The 22,987-nt window shown below is 45.7% G+C and overlaps 2 protein-coding genes across 2 annotated transcripts in view; both read left to right on the top strand.

The window, feature by feature from the left end:
- Positions 1-15,884, top strand: part of Pdxdc1 (pyridoxal dependent decarboxylase domain containing 1) — a 33,557-nt gene extending 17,673 nt beyond the window's left edge. Inside the window, exons 10-20 of the mRNA XM_033758739.1 lie at positions 1,877-1,927; positions 5,653-5,719; positions 6,664-6,752; positions 7,876-7,981; positions 11,147-11,318; positions 12,081-12,199; positions 12,400-12,521; positions 13,372-13,464; positions 13,539-13,635; positions 14,418-14,522; positions 15,012-15,884. Of these exons, the coding sequence (XP_033614630.1) occupies positions 1,877-1,927; positions 5,653-5,719; positions 6,664-6,752; positions 7,876-7,981; positions 11,147-11,318; positions 12,081-12,199; positions 12,400-12,521; positions 13,372-13,464; positions 13,539-13,635; positions 14,418-14,522; positions 15,012-15,268 (1,278 nt within the window). The 3' untranslated portion in view covers positions 15,269-15,884. The remainder of the gene's footprint in view (positions 1-1,876; positions 1,928-5,652; positions 5,720-6,663; positions 6,753-7,875; positions 7,982-11,146; positions 11,319-12,080; positions 12,200-12,399; positions 12,522-13,371; positions 13,465-13,538; positions 13,636-14,417; positions 14,523-15,011) is intronic.
- Positions 15,885-18,107: 2,223 nt separating this feature from the next.
- Positions 18,108-22,987, top strand: part of LOC104855771 (dynein heavy chain 3, axonemal) — a 75,676-nt gene continuing 70,796 nt past the window's right edge. Inside the window, 2 exon segments of the mRNA XM_033758738.1 lie at positions 18,108-18,179; positions 20,738-20,872. Of these exon segments, the coding sequence (XP_033614629.1) occupies positions 18,108-18,179; positions 20,738-20,872 (207 nt within the window).

Genomic DNA, 22,987 nt, shown 5'->3' with positions numbered 1-22,987 from the left:
GTATTGTTAGTGAGGACTTAATGAGTTGATGTGTGTAAAGCTCAGAGAGTAGTCCTGCATACAGCACGTTAAGCATACAGGTTTATATCTCTGGTTTTTTTTTGTTTGGTTTGGTTTTTTGAGGCAGGGTCTCACTATGTAGTTGAGACTGACCTGGAACTCACTGTGCAGCCCAGGCTGGTCTCAAACTCACAGTGATCCTCCTGCCTCAGCTTCCCAAGTGCTGGGATTACAGGCATGCGCCATCACGCCTGGCTTGTATCTCTGTTTTAAATGTGTTCTTGGACTGGAGGTACAGCTCATGGTGAGCACAGGTCTAACATACATAAGGCCCTGGGCTTGCTCCGCCCCACAGTTTTCTCGGGGAATTGGCACTTCTTAGGTGTCATTTTTATACTTAAGAAAAATGAATGTGTACATATTTCGCTAGCATAGTTCCTTCATTTGTTAGGGTAGTTCCTTTTCACATCAATACCTTTAAAACTTATGTTTATAAAAGCACCATATTTTTAAAAAAGTGTTCTTATGCCATTAGGTCATGATTTGGCTGTTAGGAAAGAGAGGCCCTCACTGCCACAGTAACTGAATTCAGGGAGAGTCTAGATAGCAAGGGCGAGTTCTTCACTTCACCAGGACCTGTAAAGTGCACAAGAATAAACGATGACGTCAATTACTAAGCCCTGAGGTTGCCACAGCTGGCATCTTCCTGCAGCCAAAACCTGTAGCTGATTTCAAGTTCTCAGGAGGACGTGAATGACGCTATCCGGCTGGCACGTCGTGCTAAGTGCCTATGTTGAGCTGTTGCGGCTCTAGTGTTTTGCCTCACCCTCTAGACATTCCCTGAACGAAGTTGTCGGTCTTCTCTGTTTCCTTCTCTTCTCACTGTTCTCACCATCTTCTTTGTGGGTAGATTTGTTTAGTACCAAGCACACTACAAAGCACTTTGCGTGCTTAGTTTCGGGTGAGTCCCTGGGATGACAGCATGTTAGAAATGAGGCTTCGTTGGGCTGGGGATTTAGCTCAGTGGTTCGGTGGCCTGCTTTGCAAGCGCAAAGACCCAAGTTCAATCCCTGGAACCAAAAAAAAAACAAAGGAGGCTTCGTGAGGGCTTTTCCAGCATGCAGGGCTCAGTGAATATCTGCTGGATGAGTGCTCCCCGCACCTGAGTCAGGCACTGTGACTGTCCTCGTACTGATGACCAGGAAACAGGAATTGGAGCATACAGTGGAGGTGAGGATAGCAGGAGCTCACATTTGCACTCTGGTGTAGACACCGTTCCTGAGTTCCCAGTGTATTGTTGACTTGGGTAATTTTCCTGACAACCCAGTACCATAGATACTGTTGTTCCCATTTTATGTTAAGGGAACTGGCCCTGCGGGTGCTCGTTGGCAGAGCTGTGCTCTTTGTCTGTCCTCAGGCCAGCTGTGTCCCCTCATAGTACTGTGCCTTACTCATGCTTCTACTCAGTGGTTTTTAAAGGAATGGCCTCTACCACTAATAGGATAGATTCACACGTCTCATTAGAAACAGCTTTTTTGTTTATTCTCGTTATTTTTGGCACAGGATCTCTTTATGCAGCCCAAGCTGGCTTTGAATTTGCAGCGACCCTCCTGCCTCAGCCTTCCCAGTGCTGGGACTACAGTGTACCGCCACACCTGGCCAGAAACAGATTTTCTTAAATCACTGTGTGGAATTTTTACCTGGAAGATTAGAGAATATTTTCAGATCTAGAATTGCAAAAATTGGCAGTCAAAGTTAGAAATCACTAAGTTGCAGATGCCTGAAATCCTTGTTTGCAGGCCTTGAATCCCCTCATGAAAACTGAATCCGCATGTTGACCGAGTGAAATCACATGAGCTGTCTTTGTCATTTGCAGAGTCAACGGTTGCAGGAAAGTTTGAAGAAAGTGAACCACATCAAAGTGTTGGTATGGTATATAATTTCCTATTTTGAAATATTTTTTTTAAAATTTCAACAACAAAATGCTTTTCTCCAAATGTGATGCATTTCAGTTGAATTGTGACAGCTCCAGTTTAAAATAAATAAATAAATAAATAATTCAGCCTTTGCAAAAGCATCATGCATTTGTTCTGTGACTTGGACAGTTAGCCCAAGACCAAGAAATTGTACTTTACAAGGCTTAGATTTCAGTAATGCCTTTCTATAGTTCATTGACTTGACCTCACTGAGGACTCTAGATCACCCATTTTCTGAAAAGAAAAATCATTCTGTCTCAGAATGCTTTGGGCTACTTTTTCTGAAACTTTCCGGTCCCAGAGTTCATATTTGCACCAGGGTAATGAGAAAGAGTAAAGCAAGTAGGCCTGCTCTTCTCTTCTCCTGAATTCATCCTAAAATGAATCTCTTGCACCTTTGGGATAATAACTCGAGGAGGAGATGAGAATTTAGCAGCGCTGACAGCCAAGAATGAGTATCGGTTCAGGTGGGAACGTTTCGCTCCATTGTGTGTCGTGGGGAGTTTTGCTGGGAGTGTATCGGTCAGATTTTGATTTAAACAGACTCCCTGAGTATGTGACAATTCTGCAGAGTACAGTTAGCTTTAAAACTAGTATTTCTGCGTGGTTCGAGTTAGTAAATTTCCTTCTGTTTTAGGATGTGGGCTGAGGGCAGCTGCGGGCTCCTGTCAGGCCTGAGTAGTAGCAGCTGGGAACCCCGCAGCCTGAGTTCTGGCTGGGGAGCTTTGGAAAGATAGGCTGGCCGGTAGGAGTGCGGGAGATGACTCCCAGCCAGGACCCTGGAATGTCACGGGGTGGCCCGGGACTTGGAGTCATTTTCTTACCCTCGGTGGGGCCCTTCGGGTGGCAGAGGGACTCTGAGCAGGCGGTTCGGAATCCCTGCCTTGCCGAACCCTCTGTGCTCCTCCGTGTCCTTTCTCCTCCAGGCGGGGGTCTGACGGAGCTAGTTTGTCCGGAATTCTTTTGAAGCATCTTGTAAGGCTACACACAGCCCAGGCACAAATCCCGCCCTGTCCTTTCTTCCAATGGCTGCTTTTTTGGTAGCGGATCTGTCGCTCATCATCGTCACCGCAGCTGCTGCTGCTTTGTAGAATATACGTACACACCTGATCCCACGCCTTGTACTAAGTGCCTCACTTGCACTACTTCTTTTAGCCCCCTTCCCAGTTCTGTTCCTGAGCTTTCAAACCTTCCATCAAATGCAGACAGACTTCCCCTCACCACTCTACGCTACCTTCCCTCTGCCACCCATCATTCTGTGCCCTGAGAGGTTTTCTTCCTTATGTGTTCACTGTATTTTTTCCTGTAGAAGCTCTATGGAGGCTTTGGGCAGATTTACCACCACGCCTCGCGTAAGCATTAAAGCCCAAGGTTCTGGCTCTGAAAGCCAAGGTTCAGCCCAGCTCTGCTCTGCTCTTTGTGCTGTGCATTTCTGTTTCCTCTTTGTAGATTTACCTTTGTTGTGAGCCCAGGGATTTTTGTTTTTCCTTTGCGGGCGTGGTTGTGGGGTGGTTGATATAGGTTCTCACTGTGTAATTCAGGCTGGCCTTGAACTCACAGTGGTAGCCCAGGCTGGCCTCAGCCTTATGGTGATCCTCCTGCTTCAGCCTCCCGAGTGCTGGGATGACAGAGGTGCATCATCGGTTTAAAAGTTTTTGGTTACTGGTTATATTTAATCCATCATTTGGTATTTAGAATAGGTAGCTTCAGTACTAGCTACCCTGTGGCTAGAACCCGAATTTCATGTGTATCACCTTGTACAATCTTTCTTACGCACACTGACATTATGGTGATCCTCCTGCTTCAGCCTCCCGAGTGCTGGGATGACAGAGGTGCATCATCGGTTTAAAAGTTTTTGGTTACTGGTTATATTTAATCCATCATTTGGTATTTAGAATAGGTAGCTTCAGTACTAGCTACCCTGTGGCTAGAACCCGAATTTCATGTGTATCACCTTGTACAATCTTTCTTACGCACACTGACATTTGTAATGAGAATTCTCGAGATACTCTGGGAGGATGAGGCAGGAGGATCACATATTTGGACCCAGCCTGGGCAACTTAGTGCCTTAGCAAGATGCTATTTAAAGGTAAAAGGGCTGAGATGAATCTCAACAAGAAGGCCCTGGGTTCAATCCCCAGTAGAACAGGAGAAAGAGAGGGAGGGAGGGAGGGAGCCAGTCATTCTGTTTTATTTTTTATTTTTTTGGTACCAGGGATTAAACTCTTGACCTTATACTTGCAAGGCAGGCACAGTGTCACTGAGCTAGACCTCTGGCCCTACTCTGCTTTATCTTAACTAAAGAAGAGGAAATGGCTGTATTATTTTGTCACCATTTTTTGTTCCTTCTTTATTGGGCTTACTCTACTTTATTTAAATGTTAATACCATTTCCTCCCTGCAACATGGTCTTGATATAGCATGCACCACTAGGCTTGATAAATATTAATACTTTTAAAGAAACAAGGGCAGGCTAGGTGTGGTGTTGAACACCTGTAGCCCCAGCACTTGGGAGGCTGAGGCAGGAGGATCTCCTTGAGTTCAGGGCCAGCCTGGGCTACATAGTGAGACCTTATGTCAAATGAATGAATGAATAAATGTTTATGTGAAAGTTATAGGAGATGACAGATGGAAGCCATTTTAGCGCCGGAACTAGCTCAATAAATTATTGGAAGATATGAATATAAATTGAAATCAGATTTATATCCATATGATCCTTTGAAAAATTGGTAGAAAAGTTCGTGGGCTGTTTATTTCCTGTCTCTTCAAGTGAGTCGGCACCCTCAGTGTAGGAGCATAGGTTTTCAGACTGGAGATAAACCGCACAGTTACTGAACGTTTGGAGAGCTGGCCCTCCAGGGCCTCACCCCACAGAAGTACCACACTGGCCGTGGGGACGCTGCTGCTCTCTGTGGTCCTGACTGTGCTACAGCTGATAGCCGAATGAGAGTCCGCAGTGCGGTGAGCGTTTTCGTGTTAGCGGACTGACTGGCGAAGTGCATTGATGTGTCTCCCGGAAGTGCTGAATCTAAGTACAAAGTAACTGTTTAGAAAACACGTACAGTTCCGTGATCATGTACAGTGCCAACAGCACTGGCATCCTGTTCTCCAAGTGTTACGAGATGAGAGAGTACTTGTTCTGTTTCTTTTCTGCCAGGTCTAATAAATCTTGAATGATTGCTAGGATTCTTTGAAAGCGTTGACACCCTCAGCACTGATTCTAGTTCCAGTCTTTCTTACCTTTTTGATCATTAATGTTGTTTATAAATATTAAACTTTTCCCCTGCTTTCAGTGTCCAGTAGTAATCTCAGAACCACAGTGCGCTGTCAGGAGGGTCACACTCCTAAACATTTTAGTTTTCTTTTTGTTACTCTAAAACTGAAATTAACCTTTGAATTTTTTTGTTGTTGTTGTGGTTTTTGGTTTTTTGAGATGGGGTCTCAGTATATAGTTGATACTGACCTGGAACTCATTATGTAGCCCAGGCTCCGCAATCCTCCTGCCTCGGCCTCCCAAGTGCTGGCATTATAGATGTGCGTCACCACACCTGAGTTAACCTTTGAGTTTTTAAACGTACAAAACAGAGTGCGTCCAGACTACTTTCTCGGCCGACCATCTCACTTGATGGTGTCGCCATTTACTGTCACTTGGTAACACTGGACTTGTGTTTGTACAGGTGGAAGATGAGCTCAGTTCTCCAGTGGTGGTGTTCAGATTTTGCCGGGAATTGCCACACTCCTCAGGTAGGTGATTTTAAAAGGGGATATTTTTGTGTCTTTTTTTTTTTTTGGTATCGGGACTTGAACTCGGGATCTTACACTCAACTTATCTGACTTCCTTGGATTGTGCTTGGCCCTTTTCAGACCCTGCACCTCATAGCAGCGAGTGAGCATTAGAAGTAGAAAGCAAATCAGACCACTTCCTTCCTACAGCACGATAGCATCCTCCTGTTTTGGTTAAATGAAGCCAGGCTCTTTCCGTGGCCCCTGAGGGCAGCGTGTTTGGCTCCCGCCTTCCCCTGACACTCCTTCCTCCTCAGCAGTGTACTTCAGCCCTAACACTCTGCTGCCTTGGCATCTGCTGTCCCATCTGCCTCACATGCATTTCCTCTCGCCCTTAGGTCTGCACTGAGTTCCCACCTCCCCAGAGCGCATCTGCTCTGTCCTGACTGAAGGGCTCCATCCTACCGTGCCCCGGCCCATGGCTGTCTTTCAAGGCACTGGCAATGACCAGCATGTAGTGATTTTCTTTTTCCAGTTAGGATATAAGCTCCGAGGCGACAGAAGCCCTGCTGGCTTTGTATATCCCAGGTGTCTGGTACAGTCCCAGGTGTGAGCAGGCTCGCGGACGACTTGGTGGCTCAGGAGAAGTTTTGGGAAGCCCAGTTGGGATGCTTGGTACTGTGCTTGACTTTGCACAGTGCTTGGTAGACTAGGTGTTGACTAGTCCAGAGGCCTTCAAAGCAAACTTTTTCAAAAAGTGAAGTTAGGAATTCTTTTCTGGAAATGTATTCAGACATTATATAGTTTGTGAGGTAAAAAAGTGTATTATGGTAAACTTTCCGGCAGAATCGTATCTGATTTCAGTACGATGTGAGGCTGTTCCCTTGGGTCTAATGATAGGATCTCAGTGCAGTGTTTAAATTGGCCATGTTTTGGGGAGTGAATCCTTTCTGTTTTGGCCTCAGATCCAGAGTGTAAATCGGTCCCAATGCCCAACATGGCGCCCTCCACAGTCGGCTGGGAGAGACATTCCTGTGATGCTCTGAATCGCTGGGTAAGGTGGCAGCTGTCTGCCTTTCTCTTTACATCCCAGAGCAGCATGGCTGGGGTAACACAAGCGCTCGACTTGTCCTGGGGTTCTTTTCTGTCTTCATGGCATCGTGCCCTTAGTTTCCACCGTGACTGTACGGCTGTGCAGTGTACAGCCATGAAACAGCCGCATTGTGGCTGCAGTACGGCTGCTGTGCTCTGGGGAGGGCAGCAAGGCGAGTCCCAGGAGGACCTCCGGCAGCTGGGCAGTGTGGACCAGCGGCATTGTGCTTCGACACCTTGTGGACACTGAAATGGTACCTCTAGGAATTTAGTCTTGGGTGTGCGGAACAGTGTGAGCATGTTCTCCATGGTTACAGACCATGTTGCTGAATGTTAGGCAGCCAGGAAGTGGCTGGCACAGATTAAATGAAGAATGCAGATTACTAGAATCTGTAGGATCTAGATACACCATTGGCAGAGAAAACACTGGAGTAGTATACCACATGTAGCAGTGGTTGAGTGGTGTATTGTGGTTACTTTTTACATTTTTCATTTACCTGCATTTTGTAGAGTTTTATAGAGTGAATTGTATTATAAAAAGGAAAACAAGCCAGACATGGTGGTGCAGGCTTATTATCTCAGCACTGCTGAAGAGTGGAGCGGGGAATTGCAAGTTTGAGTCCAGCCAGGGCCACTCAGCAGCTTAGTGAGAGCCTGTCTCAAATTGAAAGGGCTGGGGCCAGGTTTGGTGGCACACACATGTGATCCCAGCACTGAGGATAGCTGGAGCAGGAGGATTCCAATTTCTAGTCCCTCCAAGGCAGCTTAGCAACGTTGTCTCAAAAAATAAAAACAGTATGTACTGTTTAAAAAAAAAAAAGGTGGCACAGGATATGGTGGCGCACAGCTGTAAACCCAGCACTTGGGGGGCCGAGGCAGGAGAATCACTGTGAGTTCAAGGCCAGCCTGAACTATACAGCGAGGCTCTTTCTCAAAAAACGCCCCAAAAGTGGCCATAAGTATTCAGAAACCCCCTGAAGATGAAAGGAAATGAGCTCCAGGAGCCCATCCCAGTCTGTGCCGAGCAGAGCGGGGAGGTGGCGTCCTGTGGTATGGGAACATGCGTCCTGTCCTCTTTCCTGCAGCTGGGAGAACAGGTGAAACAGCTGGTGCCTGCAAGCGGCCTCACAGTCCTGGATCTGGAGGTTGAGGGCACGTGTGTGCGGTTCAGCCCTCTGATGACAGCAGCAGGTAACTGGTCTGTGTGTTTCCCTTCCTTCTGTTCTGGGGAGACAGTTTTGAGCCCTTTGAAAGTCCAGGCTGTTAGGTTTACCTTCTGTCTGTCTGTCTATATTTTGCCACACTGGAGGTTGTACCAAGGGCCTTGGCACTAAAATGCATCCCCAGCCCTTTTTTTACTTTTCTTTTTTAGCAAAACATTTATTGGTACATTTTAGATATACATAATGGTAAGATTTATCATAGGGAATTTGAAATTCCTTTTTTTATTTTTGAAAGCGTGCCTGGCTGCTTCGCTAAGTTGCTCCTGCCTCTGTCTCCGAGGGCTGGGATCTCAGGCAAGTGCCGCCACACCCCACTTAATTTTCCTCTATATGTTGGGGTTTTTCTTTTGTGTTGTTTTTTAGTTCATCTTTGCAGTAAATGATTGCATTCATTATAGGGAACAGATACATGTACATAACACATCTAAATTCTTTTTGCCCTATGATGTTTTGTGGTTTCTGGCATCAGTGTTTAGAGGGGCTATTTCTTTTTTCTTTTTTTTAAGGTAGCAAAAGTTTCACATTTATCTAAGATAGAAAAAGTGCATGTGTGGGACAATTGAGCCCACTCCCCAGGCTGACTTCAGATCTATGCCTTATCCAAAACCTGCTTGGTCTGTGCAAAAGAAGCGAAGATAGCATTTTCTGCTTGGTCCCAGGTGTAGCCCTTGGGAACTGTGACAGGTCACGCCAACTTGCCCAGCTGGCTGGCCACACCCTAACCTCCTGCCTCACTTCCCTGAGAGACAAATACCCGTAATTCACCCACATTGAGGGTGTGCAGTAGTCCTCGTGGGGATTATGTGCTGTCCGACTACCTGGGATGCTGTGGCTCGCTGACTGGGCTGAAAACCTGCCAGAAGGCCCTGAGAAGCGAGTGCCTGTCAGGAAGCTGCCTGTTCAGTGGGAGAAAGGTTGGAGAATTTGTCAGGAGAGTCGGGGCTATAGTCTGTAGTATCCCTACCTGAAGCCTTGAACGGATAAACTTTACAGTTAGGTTGGAATGGAGAGCCCAAGAAGGAGCAGGTCGCAATATTTCCTGGTCTGTCATTAGAGGTGGACAGTGACAGATGCAGCAGTTTAGACATTTCTACGGTTCCTGTGGAGGAGAAAGCATGGCAAAGAACAATACTAGAAAAACTACCAAGTCCCGAAGAGCGGTAGCACTAGCAAGATGACCCACATTATGGATCTCATTAAAAACAGGATCCTGATAGAGGTGCGCACTGAAGATGAGGTAGATTAAGGGTCAGCTGTTTCTTTTCTTCCGGTCTAAATTTAGATCAGCATCCTGTTATAACTTCTCAAAAATAGCAGGCTTCTGAAGTCATTTGAATGCCTGTGTTTCGATGTCCTGTGACCTTCGGCTTTCTTTCCCAAGGGTCCTTGCTCCTAACTGCATCTTTGAGTCACTGTGGAGCTTTAAAAACTACCAGTGGCTGGGCCCCCTACAGAGATTCTGATTTCCTAGGCCTTTTCTCAGTTGCATTTATTTGTTTTGTACATCCTTAAGGAGCGCATGGTGATTTGACATGCATGGCGAAGATGAGGCTGGGAAGGGGCACTGAGCTGCCGTGCCCCCTCCAGGCACGGGACCTGCCAGGATCTTAGAAACTCTGGGCATTGGCATCTTAAAAACTCCCCGGGAGATAACCCACTTTGCAGTCCCGCTTCTGTCTCTCTGAGATAGAAACTATCTTTCTCTCAATTAGTTTTTTCTACTCTTAAAAAAAAAATCTCCCTGGAATTTTTTTTTTTTAATTTTATTGAGTTTATTGGTACATTTAGGGATACAGTACAGTTACATTCATTGTTGGGATCATGTACCTTTACATGGCAAGTCTTGATTCTCATTTTTTCCCCTTACCTCTGACCTCCCTTCACCCCCTCCTCCCCTCCCCATCTACAAACACTTTATTTTCGTCTTTTCATTCTCTCACATTTTTTTCTTTTCCCTTTTTGTTCTTCCCCTATGCATCACACCTTCCCTACACCTTTAGCTCCTTTCTTCCCATTTCTAAATGTCAGTAATCTTATTAGAATCTTATGCATTGTTGCAGAATATTCACACCTCCCTGGAATTTTAATAGGCCAGTGAAAGTTGACAGCCCCTGTTTTAGACACTTCAGAAGGTCCTGCAGCCAAAAGAGTGTGGATTTTACCACAGAAAGTCCTGGCGACTGTGTCCTCTGCACCATTAAATACCTGTGGGACCCTGAGTAACATCTTCGAGCTCCTGATGGTGATGTGAAGACTAAAGTGACAGGAGGAAAAAGTATGGCGACCGTATGTAACAGTAATGTACTGTGTATTTCAAGAAAGCTAAAAGGACTTCGAATATTTCTGGTGAATGTTTAAGGAGATAGAAGCGCCCCTCCCAGTTTGAACACTGCAGTGTATTTGTGTCTCAGAACATCATTTGGTACCCCATAAATACATAGTTGTCATCCTTAAAAACTGGATTTTTAAAAAAATATATAAATTTGGGTGTGCTTTTCTGTGAGGTGACTTAAACATTCTTAGGAAATGTACAGAGGTTTATCATGAAGTATGTTCAGCATTTTTAGAAAGGTATTTTTCTTAACAATAGCAGAGTAGGAAATGCTAGGGATTCGTCCTGCAAAGCAAAAGCCACTGTGGAGCTTACTGATGGCCAGACCAGCAGTCTTGGGGGCTGAGTCTTTGAAGCTGGGGGGGCAAGGCCAGGACACCCTGAGGCAGCAGGAGCGGGCAGAAAGGGGAGCCTTGTGGCCTTGAAGTGACTGCAGTTGCCCTGCCCTTGCTGGTGTCCCCAACACAGACCTCCAAAGCCCTTCCCTTGCCCTCCACTGTGGTAATGTCGAGAACCTCGGGTTCTCTTATAATCAGACCAGAGCGGTGCTGTGTGTGACAAGAGTCCATTTTCTACACTGGAGTTTCACCGTGTGCCAAACCTATGAAACAGCTGGAGCACCAGCCGTGCTAGTTTTTAACACCTGGTTCTTTCCTGGTGGGTTAGGTGGCCTTTCTCTTGACTCCTCAGCTCTAGCTGACTGACCACACCTAGAGCTTTTGGCTTTGCCAATGAGGGTGGGGAGGGGATTCCTGTAAGCCATTCCTTATGTTTCTCAAATGCTCTGTGAATGTTTTCAAGTGTTAGGAACAAAAGGAGAGGATGTGGATCAGCTTGTAGCCTGCGTCCAAAGCAAACTGCCTGTCCTGACCTGTACGCTGCAGCTGCGAGAAGAATTCAAGCAGGAAGTAGAAGGGACTGCAGGTCTCCTCTATGTTGATGACCCGAACTGGCCTGGAATAGGGGTTGTCAGGTAAAGGCTTGGCTTGCCTCTTGATATTGGAGACTTTCCCGAATAAAGCACATGGTGGGTCATTTTGCGAACCAGCTTTGAAATTCAAGATGAGTATGTGCAGTCACAACATAGCTGTCTGTCCAAAATTCAACTAGATAGAACTTAAGGGAATTTACGAGGCCCAGCAGGCACCTCAGCCCACCATTGCATTCAGCAAAGCAGACGTCCCTAGGAGGCAGCGTGTGCTCTGTATGTGCCTGTGGGAGATACCAGTGGGGAGATGCCATCTGGGGTATACAGAGTATTCCACAAAGGTAAGAAACACAACCGTTTCCTGGGAGACCGCACACCACTGGCCTCTAGTGAGTGCATGCAGCCCTGTGGTGCTGTCCTCTTTAATAAGAACTTTTCATTGCATATATGAGACTCCCAGACCTTGCCTCTCTTTCCTGTAAAGCCAATTACTTAGGCCTTATTTATATTCTTGAGAGTTTTCATTCTCGACACTATTCAGCCAAGCATGGTATTGCATACCTATAATCCCAGCCCTTGGGAGGCTGAGGCAGACAAATTGCTGAGTTCAAGCCAGTACATGGTGAATTCAAGGCCAGCCTGAACTACACAGTAATACTCTGTCTCAGAAGACCAAAACAAGAAAGATACCGCCAGAGGCTCCTTTGCCCATTGGTCTTCATGTTGTGTCAGTCTCTCCCTATAACCCTGTGTTTCAGGAGACAGTTGACGTCTGATTAAAATGCTATTGTTCGATATTGTTTTTAGGTATGAACATGCAAATGATGATAAGAGCAGTTTGAAATCCGACCCAGAGGGAGAAAAAATCCACGCTGGACTCCTGAAAAAGTTAAATGAACTGGAATCCGACCTTACATTTAGAATGGGTAATTACTGCTTCTGTGAGTTAACTGCAGGGTGGAAGGGAGCTTTCTAATGGGCTCGACGGCTTCATCCACCTGGAGGAAGCTTTAGGTTAGGTCCAGGGGGAGGTGCAGTTCTTCATGGTCCTGCAGTTACAAAGGGGAGTGGCCAGGCCTCACTCGACAGAACGGGAGCCAAGCTTGTCTGCTGTTTCTGCCTACAGGCCCTGAGTACAAGAGTATGAAGAGCTGCATTTACGTTGGCGTGGCCAGCGACGACATAGATGTGTCTGAACTGGTGGAGACAATTGCAGTCACAGCTCGGGAAATTGAGGAAAACTCAAGGGTCTGTAAGACTGATCAGTGCTTTTGAGGGGGTATGCTTCCCCATCTAACTGGGGTCATGAGAGAGGAAGCAGCCGTGAAAAATGTCCACTCACCCCCAAAACGTCTGTCAGTGTCCCCATGGTTGAAGTGTCGTGCCAGACATCAGGAGAGCCAAGTAGGCCTGACACAGTTACTGCCCTCGACTTGGCAGGCAGTGGGGAGATGCACACTCACGTGTAAGTGTGCAGCGAGTGCTGTGTATTCACAGTAGCTGCACTTTCCAGAAGACCCCTCTGCCTGCCAGCTCGGTGCAGAGCTCCTGAAAGAAGCTGGGCCTGAGGACAGGTGAAACGGGCATCTCCGGTAACAGGACTCCCACCAGGAACAGACCTGCCGCTTGGCCAGCTGGCACAAAGGACCAGAGTAGCCATTCCCTAAGCCAGATGTGTCTGAGACAAGACAGGTGCTTGTCATGTATCTTGCTTTGGGTAGGGGTCAGAAGAGAAGGGAGTTTGAAATGAAGTTGAGGAACCAGCTCCATTCACAGCTGGTTGGGCCGTTGAGGTTTCTTCCAAACCTGACTATGGCTTCCATCTTTTTCTCCTTGAATGTTGAGTGGGTGATGTGTTTCTATTGATAAGACATTCAGGATGTCAGTAGTTTTTTCTCCTGTTGCTTATCAAGCAAGGCTGGTCACTGAGGTGTGTCTGGGCCTCCACAAGCATTTTACTGTCTTGTTTGGTTTTTCACTCTGGCCTACAAATGCAGAATAATGTACTTCTGTAAAACATCCCCAGTGCTGTGTCCGCAGTTCCTGTCCATCCCAGCAAGAAGTGTAAGCCAGTAATGCCTTTCTTGGTCTTCTGTAGCTTCTGGAAAACATGACAGAAGTCGTCCGGAAAGGAATTCAGGAAGCCCAGGTTCAGCTGCAGAAAGCAAATGAGGAACGACTTCTGGAGGAGGTGAGGCCAGCTGCACTGGGCAGGGAGCCTAGCTTGTCGGCATGATCCTGAGGAACAAGGGTTATGTTTTGCAGGGAGTACTGCGGCAGATCCCTGTAGTAGGGTCCGTGCTGAATTGGTTTTCTCCAGTACACGCTTCACAAAAGGGAAGAACATTTAACTTAACAGCAGGTAGGAGTAACTGGTCTCGGCTCAGGTCTCATTTACATGGGAGTTTTGACCAGATGCTATTAGTTCCGACATCCCTCACGCTGCACAGTCCCTCCCTTACAGTTCCTAGTGTTTGTCCCTTCTGCCAGGAATCTGAGTCCCTGCTGCCCTGCCGTGTTTTTCCAGTCCCCTCCATCACTAAAATAGTGGGAAGGAGGTGCTCAGTCCTGTAGTAAGCGGACTCCCCTCCCCTGAATCCACGAGAACCGGTCCATTCAGCTCTCCGGGCATGAGCTTGGGCTTACTGGTCCTTGCAGTCCTCTTGCATGTTCTGCCCAGCACAGGGCTGCTTTTGAAAGGGGAATTCTAAGGTCAGAGCACACAGCTCTGCAACTTTTAATCTCAAACCAGGCAACCAGAAGTATAACCAGTTGCTAGAATTTGAGGAAGATATTAAAGCCCAGACTCCTCTTTTCCTGTTCTGCCAAGGAAATAACATTCCCGAAACCCAAGGTCCCTTTCCCCAGGAAATGACCGTACTGTCAACAAGGGCAGGAGATAATCTGAGTTTTAATCCGCCAAGCCTTAAGCAAAGCGGCATCCGTTCCTTGTTGCTGAAGCACATTCCCCTGGTGGGCCGCTCCCGGGGACTGAGTGGGGAGGGCACAGACACTCAGCAGGGCAGGGGCCGCTTAACCCAGCTGTCTCTGGGTCTTGGCGTGTTTCAGGAAGGCACACGCAGTGGCATCACTCAGGGCAGCCGCTGCCAGGAGCTTCTGCCCACTGTTCTTTCTCCCCGACAGGCTCTCTCGAGTCCACAGAACACACGTATGTCTACAAAGTACAAGGTACAGGAGTGACGCCGCCTCCAACGCCCTCAGGCACTCGCACCAGACAGAGACTGCCAGGTGCGTTACATCAGTTTGAGTTCATTAACTTGGAAGAAAATCGGTTGTTTCTTGGGGAGGAAAACAGACCTTTGCATCATGTTTAACAGTTTTCCGTTGTTTGAGGTTAGCTCTCATTCCTGTTTTACTGATTCCTTAACCCCAACTCCTATTTTTATATACTTAAGACCATGTACCACTGTCCCTTTAAATAACCATTCAGTAGCCTTGAGACTTCACCGCACAGAAGTGCCTTGGTGGCACTGGAGGGGGGCAAGTTGGGGTCTGGAGGGCTGGCATTATTTTAATCGTGATGTTCATTCTCCTGAGCTTAAGATGACCTCAGAAGTTCCCAGCCTGAGGAACATGAAAGAATCACAGTAGCTACTGTGAACGAGAAATTCCAGGATTTTTGCCCACGCAGTTATAAAGTGGTAACCAGGCTTCCAGAGAGCCTTCGTCACTGGGCCTCCTTTCCAAGCTGTCAGCACTGTTCGTCCCTTTTCCCAGGTCAGAAGCCTTTTAAGAGGTCCCTGAGAGGTTCAGATGCCATGAGTGAGACCAGCTCGGTGAGTCACATCGAAGACTTGGAAAAGGTGGAAGACATGTCCAGTGGGCCTGAGCAGAGCACTCTAGAGGCCCACAGCCCTGAGCAACCTCCGGGGGCACCAGCCCCTCAGGCCGGCCAGACTGGAGCCCTCCAGAACAGTGCCCAGCGTCTGGAAGATGAGTGCCCGCAGGTGCAGGAGCCGGAGAGCTTAAGATAAAATCCAGTATTGGACTGAGACTGTACTGACTGTTTTCAGGGAAGACGTTACACTGAAAGTGAACGGTGCCACATGTTCATCCAGTAGAAAGGACCTGTGCTGGCTGGGATTTTTGCACAAATATATGCCTGAAAGCCAGGCTTCCCAGGAGGGCAATCAATTATTTTATGTGTACACAGAACAACGTACTATTGTTTCTGGCCTGCCCAAAGGTAGCAAAACGACTTTCCCACTTTTATTCCTAAAGAACACTCACAATTTCAGGTGTTTGCCACTTGGAACACTTGCTCTTGTCTTTCTGAACATAAGCTTACGTGATTAGATTGCACATGGAGACTTTATTAGGTCTCTTCCGGGTTCTGTGCTGTGATTCCACAGAGGCGAGACAGCAGTGACCTTCATCTGGTGGTCACCACAGGGCTTCAAGAGCCCTCTCCTGCACCCCCACCTGCTGCTTTTCCTGGAGACTTAAGGACTGTGTCCACTTGAGCCGTGGCAGGGCTTCTGTCTGGGGCTGTCCTTTGCCACAAATCTTTTCTCCCTTTCTACACTCTTTGTAAACAAACTTAAGGACTTGTCTAACTAGGAATAACTGTTGAGTCTCTTCCTGACCATATGTGCAGTACTACACGGGTTGGAATGCTCAAGTAAGTTCGCCCTTGACTGTCTCCTTCCAGAGGTTTGTAGCTTCTCTTCCACTCACAGCTCACCCTGGGTCCAGCTCAGAAGTGAGAGCCAGAAAAGTGTCCCTTCCAGGCTGAAATGACTGCAAGTCAGTCCCCAAATTCCTACCAGTTTCTGTTTTCCCAAAGTGCTACGTCCTCTTTGTTCTAAGGTTGGGCCCCTGTGCCTTTTCAGTCCTGCAAAGTCGAGCGATGGGAAAGTTAAGACAGTGGGGAATTCACACTGGGTCTGTGGACTAGCGTGGGAAGCCTTAGTTATACCACATTAAGCCTATAGTTACACTGATTCGATGTGATTTTTGCCATTTGGCACTTGTCAAAATAATTTCCCTTATTTTTTGGTGCAGATTAAACAGTCTTCCCTGTGTTTTTGGTGCAATGAAGTACAGCAGATAACATGGGACGGGTAAATTATCACCTTTAACAAGATTAATTTTTAAATGTTTTTATATATATATTTGGAATTGTTATATCAGTTTTGCTGAAACAGAACTTCACCCTTGAGATACTGTTTGAATGTTGGTTTCAATAAAGGTTCTGGAAATTGTTACCAGGGAACTCAGTTTATAAACCTTACTATTAAACATTGTGATTTCCTTTTGAATAGGAACTTGAGAAACAGGTTCCTAAAAGTGTAGCTTGCATAGCAACTACAACCTGGGCATTTTAGTACGTGTGCTGCCAAAGTGAGCACAAATTCGGGCATTTTAATAGCATCTAAAGGAACTGACATCAGTGGCTCTGTATAATTCTCTAATCAAATTTAAACTCAGATTATCTGAGGGTTTGACCTCGCTATTCTCAAATACAATTATCTGTTTTCAACCTTTCATTTATCTAGAAATAGGTCAGTTTTGGATGTGAAGCTTTCAAAGTATTTTTGAGAAAAAGAATTGAGATGTATAAATTCTCACTAAATTTTATTGCATTTTAAAAACTCAGTTTTTATGAACTGAGGAGAGAAATACTTACCCACGTATCTCAAACAGCTGCTGACAGACCAGTGAGGTAGCTTCTCCTCTGCCCATTATTACTGACCCAAAAGAAAAGGTTGGACACTGACATAAAAGGAAAGCTAAACAAATGCCTTTGCCAAAATAAGATTTTATTTTGAAAGTCATTTGAAAGGTACGAGTAAGGAAAAAGACCTAAGACTCAATGGATATAGATTCCAAATTCATGTTCTTTCCAAACCCCACCAGCAGTCTTTGTTATGCCAAGAGTCGCTTGCTTTGGTAATTCCTACTTTTAGCTTCCTGAAGAAGAGATCTTTTCCCGTAAGCCATCTTCATTTTTTTTGTAGAGGAGAGCTTTATTTCCAGGAAACAGTGTGTTCATTGGAGATGGATATTTTTTTAAAAACATCAAGGTAGATCTTATATGCTCAACAAGGTGGGGGGGCTCCGCCAAAGGGGAAGTTGAAAGATTCTGGGGGGGAAAAAGAGAGTGGGCATGACAGAACCACCTGCCTGTTCCTTTCTCCTTGCTTTCTAAAATACTAGTCAGGGCGTTCTCAAATCACTACGTGTATCTCCCGCAACGTGTGCAGGGGACTCCTTACTGTTCCACCAGCGCACTTCTACAGAGGACACCACTTAGCCCCATCTGGCAGAAAAGTTACACAAGGTTTGCTAGTGGCTTCCAAAAACTCTGCTACTCACTAAGGAAAAAGCAGCTGTTAGCTCATCTAAACCCTTTTGTTTCCTTACAGCTGAGGAAATCAGGACCCAGAGATTTAACAGGTACTTGGCCTTTAAATTCTTACCTTGAGTATTTGCTTGTCGTCTTGCTGTAACCAGAAATCCACATGTGGAAGTGGTGTCCAGGAATACGGGCCTATTCGAAGTTGTTCAGTCTTTGCATCGTAAATGCTAATCATCTGAAAGAGTAATTCAAGAGGAGGAAGTGGGGAGTGTTTACTGTGTGTGAGGTGTAGCCCTGTGTCTGGCCCTGAACACTGTGTAGTGCCGACAGCAGTCCTCTGAGGAGATGGTAAAAACCCAATAGCTCTGTGCACTGAGCATCAGAGATGGGCCTCAAACCCAGCGTGTCTGGCATGGGTGCTCTCCACAGCTACACAAAACACTGCTTCATTATAGACAGCTAATAATCTTGCAACTTGAGCATCTAATAATCTTGCAACTTGAAAACTCTCAATGCCTGATGCCCCGTCAAAAGGAAGAAAAAGCACCAATTGTAAAAAGCTAATTTACCAAATGATCCATCCCGTAAATTCCCCAAATTAGTCAATGATAATTGTCAGTTTAACCAGCAATGTTCAGTTTTGGTTACTAAGGGTGAAATATCTTCTGAGTAAGTAAATTAGGGTTGTTAGGCTATTTAAGGAATAACAGAAGGAAGCCTAAAAATGTTAAAAGTCTGGCAAAACAAATTGGTCTGACGCCAAACATTTTCCAGTGTTTAACAAACACATTTGATTTGTTTTAAGCTGAGCGCCCCCCACCCACCGCATGTGGTACTGTGGGTGGAATCTGGCACTATTTTTTATTTTGAAATAGGGTCTCATGGCCTGGGCTTGATCTTGTGATCCTCCTGTCTCAGACTCTGAAGAGTAATGGGATTTCGGGTGTGTGCAACACAGCCAGTGAAAGTTTTCATTTTTGGTGTGTTATTGGGGATCAAGCCAGGGCCTGGCTCATGCTAGGCAAGTGCTATACCACTGGGCTATACTTTCTACTCAGAGCATTTTACAAGAATTCTCCCACCTGTTCCTCACGTGGGACTTTATTAACTTTAAAAATACTGAATTAAAAAGCACCCTGGAATGTAGCTCAGTAGTAGAGCACTTAACTTAGCATATGCCAGGCCCTAGGGTTGATCCCCAATAACACAAGGTCCTGAGTTCGATCCCTGGTACCCCCAAAAAAAAAGAAACAAAAAGGTATGATCTCTGATGCATTACCTGTAACCCCAGCACTCTGGGAGGCTGAGGCAGAAGGATCACAAGTTTGAGCCCAGCCTGAGCAACTTAAGACCTTTTCTCAAAATAAAAATAAAGGACTGGGTGTGAAAGGCCCTGGCCTTAATCCTCAGTATTGGGAAAAGGAGAGGGAGGATAATCCCAAGTACAAAGAGGAGAGACTTCCCTTCTCCCTTTGCTGCTCTTCTCATTGTACAGGTTACAGACATAGGCTCATGCTCTTTGCATCTGTACATTGTGGGTTCACACCACCTCTTGCACCTTCTAGGCAGACAACTGGGGTCTTGAACTTAAAACCTAAAATCTTTATTCTGTAACAAAATGGGAAAGTGTACCTGTGGGAGTCCCTGGCAATTTACAGCTTTAGAGGCAGACAAACTTTTCTACGGCCTGTAAAGGTGGAGTCAAGCTCAGGGCTTGGGCAGTTTATCCCGCATCCCTGCAACCCCCTAACACGGTGCACTTACAGGGCCTCCCGCTAGAGCCCGCGCCGCACGCAGCAGCTCCTCCGGGCCTCGATCTTTAAAGGAGGCTCTGAAAATCTCTGCAGTTTTAACGTTGACAGCTGCAAAGGCAACAGAATGACTTTAACTGAAGAAGCACGGTGGGGATTCTGCAGTACGAAACCACTGAGGCATCTATGCCTCCCCTTTCTGGAAAGGGGTTGAGGCTTGAGCTGGGCCAGGTCAGATCCCCAAGCCCAGAGCTGCTTGCAGGTACAAAGCTCACTGTTTCAGCAGCAGATGCACAGCCACCCTGGTCAGCCCTGTGACCAAATCCATTTTTGTATGGCCGGGGGCAGCAGGTGGCCTGTGATGGTGGCAAAGACCACCAGTTTTTAGTTTGTTACAGTGGTACCTTGGTTCACACACTGGACTCTGCATGATCCTGGTCACAAACCGAACCAGGTAAGAGCCAAAACAAATTTCCCTGTAAGGTCGGTCATTCAACACTGAATCTAACCACTGAATTTGGTTCTTTTTTTTGTGACCAGAACCGTGGAAAGAAGTCTGTGAACCAAGGCACCACAATATTTTAGATAGATGAAAGTTAGAGAATAAAAATAGTGAGCACCTGTGTAGTCACCACACAGCTAAACAAACTGTAACAGCAGAAGCCCTCTGCAAATACAGCCCATTCAGGCTACCTCTTCAGGACCCTCGGGGCTGTGGTGGAGGGAGGCAGATTAAGTTCTTTAGCCCGATAGTTGTATACTTTCTTCGGTGTGACCTCTCTTTGAGGTATGAAGTAGTTTGAGATCTCGGTCAAGGATGTAGGCTCAGCTGCTAAAGAGAAAAGGTTTTATTTGGCACTACTTGTGTATCTTCTGCCTTTTGGCACCCTACCTTCTCTCATTCCAGCCACCATCTCTGTGGCCTCATTCTGTCTTCCATATGTTAAATGATAATGGTAATAACAAACACCCATGTCTAGTTCCTAATTTTAATTTCAAAAATGGTTTAATAGGATAGTATTTGTTGTTGAGTTTGGGTGGGTGTTTTTTATCCAACATAATTAGTTTCCCTAATTGATTTAATGCCTGTCTTCCTTACCAGCTGTGAGCTCCATGAAGGCAGAAACCATGACTATCTTATTCATCCTTATTATAGTGACTAGAAGATACTACCATATACATTAAGTATTTGCTAATTTTTAAAATTATTGGGGAGAGAAAGTAAGATTAACAGACATTGGTGACTCTTACAATTTTAGATGAGTTTTAATGCAGGCAATGAACTTTGGGAGTTTTCAAACATTTCTGCTGTCTAGAGATCTCATTTTAGGAAAATACTAAGATTATATATCTAATACATCATCGTGTATTTCTCTAATTCTTGTTAACAGGGAATCATATCAGATTTGTTTCCTGGGGTTGTTCTTCCAAAGCCAGACTATGAAGTTTTTCTGGAAGCACTGAATGATAACATAAAAAAGATGAAACTCCAGGCAGTGCCTTGGTTTATTGGGAAAATTATCCAGGTTGGTTCCTTGTATCCATAAGGGAATGTGCCTGTTATACTGTCTGCTGGAGTCAGGAACTAGGAAGACTTTGGGAAAATGGGACTGGGCTGACAGCAATCAGAGGTGCCTGAGTAGAGATGAAGCAAAAGGAACACTTAACCATCTGTTGTGCCTTCACTTTTGTTCCTAGGAATTGAAATTTAAAATCCAACATTGTTTCCACAGCTACCTTCCTTAGGGTTTCTTTTTTAATTTGATTTTTTTTTTTTGTACCAGGGATCAAACTTGGGACTTTGGGCTTGCAAGGCAGGAGGCAGAACCACTGAGCTAAATCCCCAGCCCTCTTTTTTAATTTGAGAATGAAGGAAAGCCTGTGGGGGCATTGAACTTTGAGTCAGTCAGGACTCTATTCCAAATGATAGAAATCCAACTCAAATTGCCTTAATCAACAACAAACCCTTTTTTACTCACCTAACTTAGACAGTACAAGGATGTATTGTTGGTCTCAGATATAGCAGGCTTCAAGGTTCTTGGTAATGTCGTCAGGAATCTACCTCTCATCACTTGAGTGCTGCTTCCCTCTGTATTAAAACTTCATTCTCTGGTACTCAGTCCTTCCTCTGGTAGCCTCAGGCTTCTAGTGTCTCAGGTGCAAGCCCAGAAGAAAAAAAAAGAACATCCCCTTTGAGGTGGCTCCAGCAAAAATGCCAGAGATAGCATTGAATGGATCTGGTAAAGTCACATGAGCATCTCTGAGCCAATTACAGAGAAAAGACCTGGACCATAACCAAATAGAGATAGAATCACCCTGACCCAAGTCAGCCCCATCCCACAGGTGCTGGCTCCTCAAGAAAATCAGGGTGCTACTATCAAGAGACAGCAGAAGGGATATTGGGCAGGGAAATCACAAATATCTCTACAGTTTTGATCCTGTAGAAACTCTATAAAGCTTCTTGCTAATCTCAGAGTTCCCTCCCTAGGATTGCTTTCTATGTAAAACTAATTTACGATGATATATTGAATTAAATAAGTGCCAAATGTACAGTACTTTATTTACAGAATCACAGGCCAAGTGACCCATCAGATTCATCCTTTAAAAGGACACTTGGATCCAGAGAGGAAAAAGATATGGGTTTAATACAGACCTTGGTTCAAATATCACTCCCATGAGTTTTTTGCTGTGAGATTTGGGTAAATTACTTTATCATCTCTGAGCCTCAGTTTCTTCCTTTGTAAAATGGAGGGAGTAAAACCTTCCCCACAATCTTAAGAGACTAGGTATGGAAAGTGCTAGGTACAGTTCTTGATACTATAGTGTTATCATCCCTCCTAGCTCCTTAGCCATCAGCAGCAGCATTGTTATGTGAGAGACTGCTTGGGCCTGCACAAGATGGCTGCCCTCAACCTTAGCCTTTGCCTCGGTGGAAAAATCCCACTAGACTACGTACGTGACTTTTGGCAGGTTTAGCCCCTGGGCAAACAGGAAATCTTACAGAAAGAATAGCCCTTTGTGCTAACCACAGGGTCACGGGATCTGGAGCAGGAGGCCGGTGGTATTTCCTTGTCCTGCTTGCCCCTAGAGATTGTTAAGTTAAAGATTGCATAGGGTTAATTGTTGATGTACGCCTTCCCACTTACCCCTCCCCACATTTGGTAAAATACTGATTGCTGTATGCTGCTAAGTGCTTTGTCCCTTTATGGTTAAATGCTTGAATGACTCATGTGATTGGTAGAGGATTTGTTTGAACTGTCCAATAAGCTTGCTGAACCTTCCCCCTGGGATAACAGTATATAATCGTTTTGCTGAGCCAATAAAGCGCCTTTGATCAGAAACCAGACTTGGGCCGTGTACTCTAACTTCTTAAAGATTTCCTTCACAGACATTCAAGATCGGATCGGCCTCTGATGACCCACGAATAAGAGGCGGCTCTCACCTCCTATTCCCCGCGGGACGGGGTCCCCCCAGAGAGCCGCATTGTTATAAGGTCACCACCCTGTTAGTTGGAATAAAGGTCAAGGTGGATCCAGGTCCCCAGATTATCAGATCAGACTGCCTTGTGGAGATAGATAGCTCATCTCCCAATGAGCTAGTTTTTTATATACTTCATTTAATCCAATGTTGAATCCCAGTGT

Source organism: Fukomys damarensis, unplaced genomic scaffold, assembly GCF_012274545.1.
Source record: "Fukomys damarensis isolate Sample0158 unplaced genomic scaffold, DMR_v1.0_HiC HiC_scaffold_34, whole genome shotgun sequence".
Lineage (NCBI taxonomy): Eukaryota > Metazoa > Chordata > Mammalia > Rodentia > Bathyergidae > Fukomys > Fukomys damarensis.
The sequence above is the reverse complement of the archived record's forward strand: the minus strand, read 5'-3'. Positions and strand labels throughout refer to the sequence as shown.